This window comes from Microcaecilia unicolor, chromosome 6, assembly GCF_901765095.1.
Source record: "Microcaecilia unicolor chromosome 6, aMicUni1.1, whole genome shotgun sequence".
Lineage (NCBI taxonomy): Eukaryota > Metazoa > Chordata > Amphibia > Gymnophiona > Siphonopidae > Microcaecilia > Microcaecilia unicolor.
The window spans coordinates 26,948,419-26,962,129 of NC_044036.1; the positions used below are offsets into that span (position 1 = coordinate 26,948,419).

A 13,711-nucleotide genomic window follows, 5' to 3' on the forward strand; every position below is an offset into this window, starting at 1 on the left:
CACTCTCAACTTGCAGAACCAATTATATTTGATGTCTCAATTTGAGAAACAGAATTGCTATTCCTCCTGGTTGTCCTAAAATTACTTCAATATAAGATTGCTCAACTGTCCTCGCCTAAAGATTTGCAGCATTCAAACCGGTTTAAAAAAAGCTCCCATGTGTTTGGATACATGGGTAATGGATTCTCGAGATTTGCAGATTCAACCAACTATGATGAGACAGCTTCATAGCCATCACATCTAGATACAACAGAGGTACTAGTGTCACTAGCATACTCCTCAAAAACCAATGCACCTACGTAACTAATTTAGAGGCATATTTTCAAAGCACTTAGCCTTCCAAAGTTCCATAGAAACCTATGGAACTTTGGAAGGCTAAGTGCTTTGAAAATATGCCTCCAAGTCTACAAATGAGATCATATTTAAAATTCCTTCTGAAAGTCTCAGAGATTAATTCCAAGATATGAGAGATTTTCTTTCGATTCTTAAATCTATAAAAGTGTTCCCAAAGCAGAAATATTCCTGCTAGTCGATCAAGTTGTTAAAGATTTGTAGTTAAGCATATGCCTGTCCACCCACAACAATAAAGCCCAAACTGCACTTGCACCTAGACACGAAAAACCACAATTCACAAGCGGCATCAGTTGGTAGTGGTAAAAGCAGCTCAAAGTTTAGAATTAAAAAACGGAGAACAAATACACCTCCAGCTGAAGATCCTAAAATACTGGCCACAGTCCCACCGACATTCAGTGCTATTTAACCAGTCAGGAACAGCTCTTGGCTGGTTAAATAACGTTTAGCCGGCTAATCGCCAATATTCAGTGGGAGATAGACTATCACCTCTGCTGAATATTCATGGTTAGCTAATAGCAACTAACTGGTTACATCGAGCGATATAGCTGGTTAGCACTGATAGTCAGCGCTTGGTTAAGCAGTTAAATAGGACCATGTAAATAGCAGTCCTATCTTTAATCACTAGGAACTTAATCAGTTAGCGTTGATATCGGCTTAACCGGTTAAGTTCCAGCGGCCATAAATTAAACTGGATGTTCAATGCCAGTGACCAGAAACGGCCCGGCATTAAATATCCAGGGTCAGAGCCAACACAGCACTTACGTGGGCTGCCTCCTGCCGGCTGAATATCAGGTCCAATGAGAAGAGAAGTATACCAGGCAGCTATGCTAAGTTCCAGAACAGTCAAACAACTATGGCCCAATGCTCATATATACTTAAGCCCTCAAATATACATTCCAATGGCCTCTTTTCACATGAGCACACAGGCTCATGGCTCACCTGCCTCCTCATCAGCCATATTAGACAAATTTTGTATCAAAAATTCACTTTTAATACTAACTTTATAAATAACAAACTCTTTTCCATTTATCTTTAAAAAGTCAACTAGACCAGACCACTGGACCAAAATGCCAACATGGACCATGTTTCACCACGAAGGCATCATCAGGGGACGTCCTGAAATAAAATTAATGTGTCAAGATCACAACAGTAAAAATACAAAAACCTACATACTCTATTAAGCAATGGGGCAATACACACCTCTATAGTACACTATCAGGGGCATTTTCAAAAGAGAAGGACTGCCATCTTTTGACACAAATCGGGAGATGGGCGTCCTTCACGCAAGGTTGTCCAAAGCAGCATAATTGAAAGCCGATTTTTGGGCACCCTCAACTGCTTTCCGTCGCGGGGACAACCAAAATTCATGGGGGCATGTCGGCAGGGTAGCAAAGGCGGGACTGGGGCATGATTAGGAGATGGGCGTCCCCGACTGTATTATCGAAACGAAAGATGGACGTCCATCTTGTTTCGATAATACGCGTTGCCCCGCCCCTTTACGGGGCCCGTCCTGCGAGGACGCCCTCATGAAAACTTGGGCGCCCCGTTCGATTATGCCCCTCATTATTTTCTACATGCTAACAAAGTCAAAATGACGACAACGCTCTGAAACAGACAATTCAAATGATTGCAAGGAGCCAATCAAAACCATTGAACCAGGCTGCTGGCACTAACATTTAAAAAGGAGACAGAGCAGCTTTTAAATCAGAACGGGGGGGGGGAGGAGGGGGAGAGAGAGAAAGAGAGAGAAAGAGAGAGAGACGACAGTCACTCAGGAGCGTGTGGTTTAGAGGACACTATTATAACAGGACATTTAGGGACTACAGAGGTTTCAACAAAGGTGAAAGATCGCTAGGAATGTTTAAGGGTAGAACAGAGCAATGGTTGCAAATTATCCCTGTCAACGTCTAAGCAGTTTGTAGATGCAAGGAAAAACACGCAATGAAGTGTCTGTATACAAAAGCTAGAAGCCTAAAAAAATAAGATATGAGAGTTAAAGTATATACCACTAAATGTAGAGGTAGATATAACAGGTATCTCAGAGTTCTGGTGGAAGGAGGACAATCAACGGAACACTATTACCAGGGTATAACTTATATTGCAATGATAGGGTGGATCAAATTGGAGGAGGGGCTGCGCTGTATGTTAAAGAGAGAACTGAGTCAAACAACATAAAATTCTGTATGAAACAGATAGTGACATGGAATCCTTATGGATAGAAATTCCATGTGTGATGGAAAAGAATATACATGTAGGGAAATGCTACCATTCGCCAGCCCAGAATGATCAGACAGATGAAGATATGTTAACAGAAATTAGAAAAACCAGCAACTGTACAATAATGGGTGATTTCAATTACCTCAAAATTAATGGAATCGGTAGAACTCAAAATCCACACACCAAAACAATTAGTTCTACAAACACTTGACGCGGTATTCGAAGGCAGATCTTGTGAGCCTTAATGAAAAAAATAGTGGAGAAAAAAAAAAAAAAGACTTCAGTACTAACGGACACACCTCAAATTGAAAGACACACTTTCATGATATTAAAGTATTTTTATCCCCTGAAGTAGCCTGATAAAGGCGAAATAGGGCTTCCCTGTTGGGATATCGGTGGATTTGCAAGGATTAATACTTCGTGGAAGAAGATATACGATAAGGAGCATGTTTTGTCATCCAAGGTAAGTAATGAACTTTTTCAAGTTATTTGCTATATAATTGAGTCTCTTCCCCTTTTGGATATTTTGAAAGGTGGTCTTGTTTACATTTCACGAATTATAGATACATTAGTGGAGTTTTTATAAGGAGCCCTCTTAATTCATGAAAGTGTGTCTTTCAATTTGAGGTGTGTCCGTTAGTACTGAAGTGGACCAGCCACCCCCCAAGATGTGGGGTGACAGAAAAGACAGAAGCTATGTTTCAAGTAGAAAGTTTTTATTACTTACCAATCCAGACAATAGCAAAGCAATCAGCCCAATAACAAATAGCAATTTGTTATGAGAGGGAGGGAGAGAGAGAGAGACCACTGCTGTAAAGAGTTACACACGATCATCTCTCAGCCTCTGACCAAATACAACATAACAGTGCCTTATATACTTTTCTGTACAATGGATTGGGCATTAGTTCCCTTCCAAATCATACAGCCTTGCAACCAGTTAATTTCTGTCTTACTATATTGTTTACATAAAATGGAACACACTATCTGAGTGTTACGGAATACAGAATACAATATCTAAATGTTTATGGAACACAGCATCTTATAACAAGTCCAAGGTTTCTTTTACAGGAGATTGTAGTCACCCCGCTTGCTACAGGAATCTTTCCAAGACCCAGTCTTATCATTGTTTTGTCTAGAAATCTCAACGTATCTTCACTTTCAAACTGTGTACATTCTTAATGTCCTTGTGATATAGAGTCAATGGCACCAATTCTGTCAGGGAGGGGAAGGGTGCTCCTTGCTGAATCAGCATGACCTCGAATTCACAGTTTCCAGCAGAAAGTACAGAGAGCACAGAAAAATGCAGCTTTCAGGCATTTTAAGTTTGAGCCTTTTAGCTATGCAGTTCATGGGTCATAACTGACCTGTCAGTGGTCAGAAAAGTGCAAATCAATTCATCGGGTATATCAGAAGCAGAAAGCCTATGAGGAAATCTGTGGGACCGTTACATTATTAAGGAGTAAAAGGGGCACTTAGGGAGGACAGGGCCATAGCAGAGAGAATAAATGAATTCTTTGCCTCGGTCTTTACTGAAGATGTGAGAGATCCACCTGTAAGAGATGGTTTTCAAGGGTGACGAAACAGAGGAACGGAAAGCAATCTTGGTGAACCTGGAAGATCTACTGAGCCTATTGTTAAAATCGTCTGAAGTACCTGAAGATTGGAGGGTGGCCAATGTATCACCTATATTTAAAAAAGGGATCCAAGGGTGATCCTAGAAATTACAGACCAGTAAGCCTGACATCACTGAACACATAGACAAACACGGTTTAATGGAACAGAGGAACATGGATTCAGACAAGGGAAGCCTTGCTGCACCAATTTACTTCATTTCTTTGAATGCGTGAAAAAAACGTGGATAAAAGTGAGCCGTGATGTAGTATATCTAGATTTCAGAAAGTGATTTCAGCAAAGCCTTTGACACAGTTCCCCACAGGAGGCTCTTAAATAAACTGGAGGGGCTGAAGATAGGACCTGAAGTGGTGAACTGGATTAGGAACTGGTTGACGGACAGACGCCAGAGGGTGGTGGTGAATGGTATTCGCTCGGAGGAAGGAAAGGTGAGTAGTGGAGTGCCTCAGGGATCGGTGCTGGGGCCGATTCTGTTCAATATATTTGTGAGTGACATTGCCGAAGGGTTAGAAGGTAAAGTTTGCCTATTTGCGGATGATATTAAGATCTGTAACAGAGTAGACACACCGGAGGGAGTGGAAAACATGAAAAAGGATCTGAGGAAGCTAGAAGAATGGTCTAAGGTTTGGCAATTAAAATTCAATGCAAAGAAATGCAAAGTGATGCACTTAGGGAATAGAAATCCACGGGAGACGTATGTGTTAGGCGGGGAGAGTCTGATAGGTACGGGCGGAGAGAGGGATCTTGGGGTGATAGTATCTGAGGATTTGAAGGCGACGAAACAGTGTGACAAGGCAGTGGCCGTAGCTAGAAGGTTGTTAGGCTGTATATACAGAGAGGTGTGACCAGCAGAAGAAAGGGGGTGTTGATGCCCCTGTATAAGTCGTTGGTGAGGCCCCACCTGGAGTATTGTGTTCAGTTTTGGAGGCCGTATCTTGTTAAGGATGTAAAAAGAATTGAAGCGGTGCAAAGAAAAGCTACGAGAATGGTATGGGATTTGCGTTACAAGACGTATGAGGAGAGACTTGCTGAACTAAACATGTATACTCTGGAGGAAAGGAGAAACAGGGGTGCTATGATACAAACGTTCAAATATTTGAAAGGTATTAATCTGCAAACGAATCTTTTCCGGAGATGGGAAGGTGGTAGAACGAGAGGACATGAAATGAGATTGAAGGGGGGCAGACCCGAAAAATGTCAGGAAGTATTTTTTCACAGAGAGAGTGGTGGATGCTTGGAATGCCCTCCCGCAGGAGGTGGTGGAAATGAAAACAGTAACGGATTTCAAACATGCGTGGGATAAGCATAAAGGAATCCTGTGCCAAAGGAATGGATCCTCAGGAGCTTAGTCAAGATCGGGAGGCAGGGCTGGTGGTTGGGAGGCGGGGATAATGCTGGGCAGACTTATACGGTCTGTGCCAGAGCCGGTGGTGGGCAGCGGGACTGGTGGTTGGGAGGCGGGGATAGTGCTGGACAGACTTGTACGGTCTGTGCCAGAGCCGGTGGTTGGGAGGCAGGGCTGGTGGTGGTTGGGAGGTGAGGATAGTGCTGGGCAGACTTATACGGTCTGTGCCAGAGCCGGTGGTTGGGAGGAGGGGCAGGTGGTTGGGAGGCGGGGATAGTGCTGGGCAGACTTATACGGTCTGTGCCCTGAAGAGCACAGGTACAAATCAAAGTAGGGGATACACAAAAAGCAGCAAATATGAGTTACCTTGTTGGGCAGACTGGATGGACCGTGCAGGACTTTTTCTGCCGTCATCTACTATGTTACTATGTATAAAGAATAGAATTACACAACACATAGACAAATGTGGTTTAATGGGACAGAGTTAGCATGGTTTCAGCTGAGGGAAGTCTTGCCTCACCAATTTGCTTCATTTCTTTGAAGACATAAATAAATACGTGGATAAAGATGAGCCGGTTTATGTAGTGTATCTAGATTTTCAGAAAACTTTTGATAAAGTTCCTCATGAGAGACTCCTAAGAAAATTAAATAGTCTTGGGATAGGAGGCAAGGTTCTGGTGTGGATTAAGAATTGGTTATTGGACAGAAAACAGAGGATAGGGTTAAATGGTCATTTCTCTCAATGGAGGATGGTGAACAGTGGCATGCCATAGGGATTGGTACTGGGATAGGTGCTATTTAACATATTTATAAATATGAAAATCGGAACAACAAGTGAAGTGATTAAACTTTCAGATGATACAAAACTATTCAAGGTTATTAAAACACGTGTGGACTGTAAAATATTGCAGGAATACCTTAGGAAATTGGAAGACTGGGCAACCAAATGGCAGATGAAATTTAATGTGGACAAATGCAAGGTGATGCACATTGGAAAAGAATAATCAATCATAGTTACCTGATGCTAGGGCCCACCTTGGGGGTCAACACTCAAGAAAAAGATCTAGGTGTTGTTGTAGATAATATGCCGAAATCTTCTGCTCAGTGCGTGGCGGCAGCAACCAAAAATGCAAACAGGATGCTAGGAATTATTAGGAAAGGGATGGTGAATAAGACCGAAAATACTATAATGCCTCTGTATTGCTCCACGGTGTGACCGCACCTTGAGTACTGCATTCAGTTCTGGTCATCGTACCTCAAAAAAGATATAGCAGAATTAGAAAAGGTTTGAAGAAGAGTGACCAAAATGATAAAGGGGTTGGAACTCCTCTCATATGAGGAAAGGCTAAAAAGATTAGGGCTTTTCAGCTTGGAAAAGAGACTGATGAGGGGAGATATGATTGAGGTCTATAAAATCCTGAGAGGTGTAGAATGAGTAGAAGTTAATTGATTTTTTACTCATTCCAAAAGTACAAAACTAGGGGACACTCAGTGAAGTTACATATAAATACTTTTAAAACAAACAGAAGGAAATATTTTTTCACTCAAAGACCTAATCAGGTCCGCATACGGTCATCTGGGGCTACGAGAATTATTCGACCCCGGTGCAATACAATCCTTTTCAACTCGCAGTCTACCATGGGCCAAGGAGAAAACACATACAGTAGATGGGTCTCCGGCCTAGGTTGCAGTAGGGCATCAATCCCCATCAAGCCTAGTTCTAACAACTGTAGAACCTGGGCACGTTGGCATTCCTTTTCATCACCATCAAGTCCAGAAGCAGAGAACCCCAATCAGTCCACTATCAGCTGAAAACTCTGGCTGGATAGTTCACCTCCACATTTCAAGGACCGGTGCTATTTAACGTATCTATAAATGATCTGGAAATCAGAATGGCAAGTGAGGTGATTAAAGTTGCAGATGAAACAAAATTATTCAAAGTTGTCAAAACACATGCAGGAAATTGCAAGGAGACCTTAGGAAATTGGAAGAATGGGCATCCAACGGCAGATTAAATTTAATGTGGACAAATGCAAAGTGATGCACATTGGGAAGAATAATCCAAATCATAATTACCTGATGCTAGGGTTCAACCTGGGATTCAGTACCCAAGAAAAAGATCTAGGTGTCACTGTAGACAACATGCTGAAATCTTCTACTCAGTGTATAGCGGCGGCCAAAAAAGCAAACAGGATGCTAGGAATTATTAGGAAAGGGATGGTAAATAAGATCAAGAATACTATAATGCCTCTGTATCGTTCCATGGTGCAACTTCACCTCGAATACTGCATTCAATTCTGGTTGCCGTATCTCAAAAATGATTTAGAAAAAGTTCAAAGAAAAGCAACCAAAATGATAAAGGGGTTGGAACTCCTCTCATATGAGGAAAGGCTAAATAGGTTAGGGCTCTTCTGTTTGGAAATGAATAGTTAAAGTCTGAAACTCGTTGCCAGAGGATATGATAATAGTGATTAGCGTACCTGGGTTTAAAAAAGATCCTGGAGGAAAAGTCTACAGTCTGCTACTGAGACATGAGAAAGCCACTGTTTGTCCTGGGATTGGTAGCATGGAATCTTGCTACTATTTGGATTTCTGTCAGGTACTTGTGACCTGGATTGGTCACTGTTGGAAACAGGATACTGGGCTAGACAAACCATTGATGTGACCCAGTATGGTTACTCTTATGACTCAGCAATGTAAGCTGCCGACAAGCAGAGAACATTTTTCTCTGCCCAACTCATGAGAGGCCGCCTCCACCACCATCGGACAGTTGCAGGTCCTGCCTTGCTTGTTGATATAAGCCACTGCCATCGCATTGTTGGAGAAAACTCAGACCAGGGTCCCTGCCAGAAAGTGAACCAAGTTGCATAAGGCATTCCACACTGTCCTGAGCTCCAAGCGATTTATCGACCACCAAGACTCCTGCTCCATCCAGGTGCCCTGTACCAGATGGAACTTGTAATGAGCTCCCAACTCGACTTGCTGGTGTCCGTCATCACCATCTCCCATTGTCTTAAATCGGAAAGGAAACTTGGTTAAAATCCTAGGCGACATCCACTACCACATACTCTGTCTGACAACCAGCCACTGTCGCTGAACCCAGAACCTGGACCTAGTCCCAAACCATAGGCCTGCATTGACTGAGAAGACAAATCTGTTGGACAAATCTTCAAGCTCCTGCATTCCGTGAGGAAGGTCCTCTCCCTTGCTGTGTCAACTAGAATGCCCAGATACTCCAGAGTCTGCGATTGGGTTAGTCTGCTTATCTCAAAACTGATCACCCAACCCAATGACTGCAGGAGACAGACAACTTTATCCGTGGCAGCCATGCTGTCTAAACAGGACAACACACGAATGAGTCAGTTGTCGAAATACAGGTGCACTCTGATTCCCTGGCGCCAAAGGAAGGCCGCCTTCACCACCAACCATAACCTTGGTAAACGTTCTTGGTGCTGTGGCAAGACTGAAGGGCAAAGTCCTTAACTGGAAGTGACGGCCAGCAGGGCAAAACATAGAAATCTCTGATGCAAAAGCCACATGGGTACATGCAAGTACGCCTCCCTGAGATAGAGGGCAGTACGACATTCTCCACGAACCAAGACTATGACTGCATTTAATGTTTCCATGTGAAAGCAGGACACTCCGAAGCAGCGGTGTAGACCTTAAGATCGGATGAAAGGTGTCTTCCTTCTTTGGGACAATGAAGTAGATGGAATATCTACCTTGTACCTGTTCGGCCTGGGGAATTGGAATGATGGCCTGGAGCACCAGCAAGGAATCTATGGTGACCTGAACCTCAACCACCTTGGTTCCCTTTCGACAAAGAGACTTCAGAAGAGAGGAGCAACCGGGTGGGAGAACTCCAACTTGTAACCTTCTGTAAGACTATCCAGAACCCACTGGTCTGACGTGATTTGGGCCCACACCTCCTGAAACTCTGGAAGATGTGTCCCCCCACAGAAAGAAGAGTGAACTAGCCTCACATCACTGCAAAACTCAGGAGGCATCGAGTGCTCTAGCTGACTGAGAGGAGGATTTTCCTATTTACATAAAAGGAAGACTGGCATATTGCCATCGACCAGGCTGGTAGTGTCTGCTATCTTAAAACTAAGATTGAGAGCCCCTTGAAGACAGACGACCAAAGACTTTTGGCTTACCCTCTGGCAACCACTGTGGTTTAAGTTTCCCCCAGTTCTTCCACCAAGTTACTGAGATCTTCTCCAAATAGCCACTTGCCACGAACAAGCTGCACATTGTTGCTTGAAACCCCAAAGAGGCCACTTCAAAGGCTTGTTTCAGCAAGCCTTTCACTTCCTATCCTGTAGGTCTTATAGGGATACCCCCTTCCACTAGCAAGGTGGTCTTGTTAATCACCACTATAACAAAGGAGTCCACCCTGAGAAGCTGCAATTTATCTTTCTCCTCCGGAACCAATGTGTAGAGGCAAACCATGGCTCTTCTCATTCTCAGCCCCGCATCTGGCGAGACCCATTCTCCTGTAATCAAGTCTTGAATGTCTGGATGCATCAGGAAGGCCTTAGAAGGACTTCTAAGTCCACTCATGATCGAAGAAGATGGAACTCCTGATGCCAAAGCAGAAGGCTCTTCAACAATAAGAATATTGAACTCCTCTTATGAAACAACCTCAGTACTTTTGGGTCATTCCCCTTCTCAGGAGTGGAGTTCTCCTTCCTCTAACAGCTCCTTCAATGATGGCTCCTCTGAATAGACCGGGGCCACATCAGATAAGGATGGAGAATCAGAGATAGACCTCCATCCCCCAAAAAATCAGAAGAGTGATTTGGGAGATGTTACTAACTAAAGGCCAGTGGCCTCTATACCTTTGCATGTTACAGTTTTAGAGGGTATAGTAGCAATTCAACTTACAAATTATTTAGAACAGTATACCTTGTTACATCAAAATCAATCAGGATTTAGAAAAAGTTATAGCACAGAGACAGTATTAGGTACCCTGATTAGTGAATTTAGAAAATTATGAGTTATGGACAGCAAATTGTGATAACGCCATTTGATCTTTCCAGTGCATTTCATGTAGTGGTTCATCAGGTGTTGCTGGAAATTTTAGGTTCTGTTCTTTTGGTATTGAGGGTAGGGTTTTGGACTGGATGAGAGGTTTCCTGAGTTAAAGATCCTACAGTGTGAAGCTGTAAGGGATTTTGTCAGATGAGTGGTAGTGAATACTGGGGTATCTCAGGGATTCTCCCTCCTTTCCCCAATATTAACGCCTTGATGTCCTCCTTAACAAAAAAGGGGGCATTAACTGCTTCTCTTATGCTGATGATATCACAGTGTAATTCCCTTTCTTCAAGGATAAGGAAGATGTTAATATGCTGATCACTCATGATCTCACTTGGGTTGAAAGATGGGCAACTAGTTTACACCTGAAGTTAAATCATGACAAAACCAACATTTTGATAGTCACAGCACCTAACATTGACGTATCAAGCATACAGCTGTGCCCCAATGGTGTCCATTTGAAGGTTGAAACAGAATTGAAAGTATTAAGGATCTTGGATTGATAAGCATCTGTCACTGGAAAAACATTGCCAGATTGTAGTTAAAAAAGGTTTTTAATGTACTCAAAACGTTAAGGCAGATACATTACTGTTTTAGTAATAATAATTCTATCACAAATTTATTATTGCAATGTGTTATATGTAGGTTGCATGGTCTCATTAAGGAAGAGATTACAGACTGTGCATGTAGCGGCCAGACTGTTTTTATCTTAGTCTAAGAGAGTAACTTCTTTGTATATTAAGAATTAAGAACTGCCCTAGTGGGTTTACATAAGACGACCAAGTGCTAGCAGCTTACCAACCCTCTGACTAATGGTTTGATCTGGTGGTTTGTATGGTGTTTGAGAGGGATATTTTCACTCCTGGATATGGACTGACAAGGCAGATGAATTGAACAACATGTGATAAGAACAGTGTGTTAAAAAAGCTGCTCTATTTTATTTATTTGCTGCATTTGTACCCCACATTTTCCCACCTATTTGAAGGCTCAATGTGGCTTAGACTATGTTGCAAAAGGTATAATCATAAACAAAGTAAGAGGTATGGTCTAATTTAACATATTACTGTGTAAGAAATTAGGTAGCTAGGTCAGTAGAATTATTTACATAACACAAAATAAAACAGGTAAGATATAATATGTGTATTATAGTCAAAAGCAGACAATTTCACGGGTGTTTTTGAACTAGATTTTGGAAGGGTCATTTTACCATTAAGTGTGTACTAATGTTAAATAAAGAATTGATATTAACTTTTATTTAAATTAGGATATTTTTGCATCTTTTTGTCAACAGACTAAAATACAAGACAACCCATGCGCCCAACTTCTCTTACATAAGCATGCGCCTGTGGAACGCACTGCCACAAGTGGTGAAAACAACTTATGATCACCTAAAATTCAGAAAATTATTAAAAGACTCACCTATTCGGAAAGGCATATCCGAATGACCCAACTTAGGTGACTCAACCCTGCAACACTTCTGCAACACTTCACTATCAAAGATCGTATTGACAAACCCTTTTACCTCAAACCCAACTTGATTGAATCTTATCTTTCCCTATCCCACTATAACATTTTGTACTATTTATTTTATTTTTATTACATTTGTACCCCGCACTTTCCCACTCATGGCAGGCTCAATGCGGCTTACATGGGGCAATGAAGGGTTAAGTGACTTGCCCACAGTCACAAGGAGCTGCCTGTGCCTGAGTGGGAATCGAACTCAGTTCCTCAGGACCAAAGTCCACCACCCTAACCACTAGGCCACTCCTCCACTGTTGCTACTATTTGAGATTCTACATGGAATGTTGCTATTCCACTTGCAACATTCCATGTAGAAGTCGGCCCTTGCAGATCACCAATGTGGCCGCGCAGGCTTCTGCTTCTGTGAGTCTGACGTCAGACTCACAGAAACTGAATCCTGCGCAGCATTCTACATGGAATGTTGCTAGTGGAATAGCAACATTCCATGTAGAATCTCCAATAGTATCTATTTTATTTTTGTTACATTTGTACCCCACGCTTTCCCACTCATGTCAGGCTCAATGCGGCTTACATGGGGCAATGGAGGGTTAAGTGACTTGCCCAGAGCCACAAGGAGCTGCCCGTGCCTGAAGTGGGAATCGAACTCAGTTCCTCAGGACCAAAGTCCACCACCCTAACCACTAGGCCACTCCTCCACTGTTGCTACTGTTTGAGATTCTACATGGAATGTTGCTATTCCACTAGCAACATTCCATGTAGAAGTCAGCCCTTGCAGATCACCAATGTGGCCGCGCAGGCTTCTGCTTCTGAGAGTCTGACGTCCTGCACAAGTGGGAATCGAACTCAGTTCCTCAGGACCAAAGTCCACCACCCTAACCTCTAGGCCACTCCTCCACATACTATTCCCATACCGCACTTGGCGAATGCCTTCACGGTATTATGTAAGCCACATTGAGCCTGCAAATGTGTGGGAAAATGTGGGATACAAATGTAACAAATAAAAAAATAAATAAATGTATTGAAGGTATTGCTGTTCAGCATATTGGTTAACCCTGTTGTATATTTACAACGAGTATGCACGAGATAATTCTGCATGCAATGTCCCACTGTACGTAAATTCTCTCACCCATATTCATTTTGGGTATCCTGAAAATCTGACTGGCTAGGTGTGTCCCAATGACTGGGTTGAGAACCACTGGTTTAATTCCTGCCATTAATACATTATTTTCGGCGTGAAGCTAAAGACAGCAATTGCTTTCCAAACTACACACTTTAATTTATATTTAGAGTGCTTGGCAAAGCTGTATTACCTTTTCTATTCGGAAAATATAATCTCTTTCCAGTCGCTCCTCAGCCTGTTTGAGGCCCAGTTGTTGTTCTGCCATCACAACGGATTCGTCAGTCTTGCACTCATTTGCTAAATTATCAGTCTCTGAATTGGATATGCTGCTACTTGATCCGGATTTCTTCATTTTAGCTGCATATAGAAAATAAAAATTATGTAGGTCAGTCAAAGAGCAACCTCACCGATTGTGAAAGGGAGTGGGAGGCAAGGACATGAGACTGCAAATGTAAACAGGCTGTAGCAACCCAGAGATGAATAGATTCATGTAAAATGAACAACTTTTTCTATTAAAAAAATAT

The 13,711-nt window shown here is 42.4% G+C and overlaps 1 protein-coding gene across 2 annotated transcripts in view; it reads right to left on the bottom strand.

The window, feature by feature from the left end:
- TUT4 (terminal uridylyl transferase 4) overlaps nt 1–13,711 on the bottom strand; it is a 192,421-nt gene that overhangs the window by 159,207 nt on the left and 19,503 nt on the right. For both annotated transcript variants that reach the window (XM_030205458.1, XM_030205457.1), the window contains exon 3: nt 13,378–13,544. In XM_030205458.1, coding sequence (XP_030061318.1) covers nt 13,378–13,544 — 167 coding nt within the window. The remainder of the gene's footprint in view (nt 1–13,377; nt 13,545–13,711) is intronic.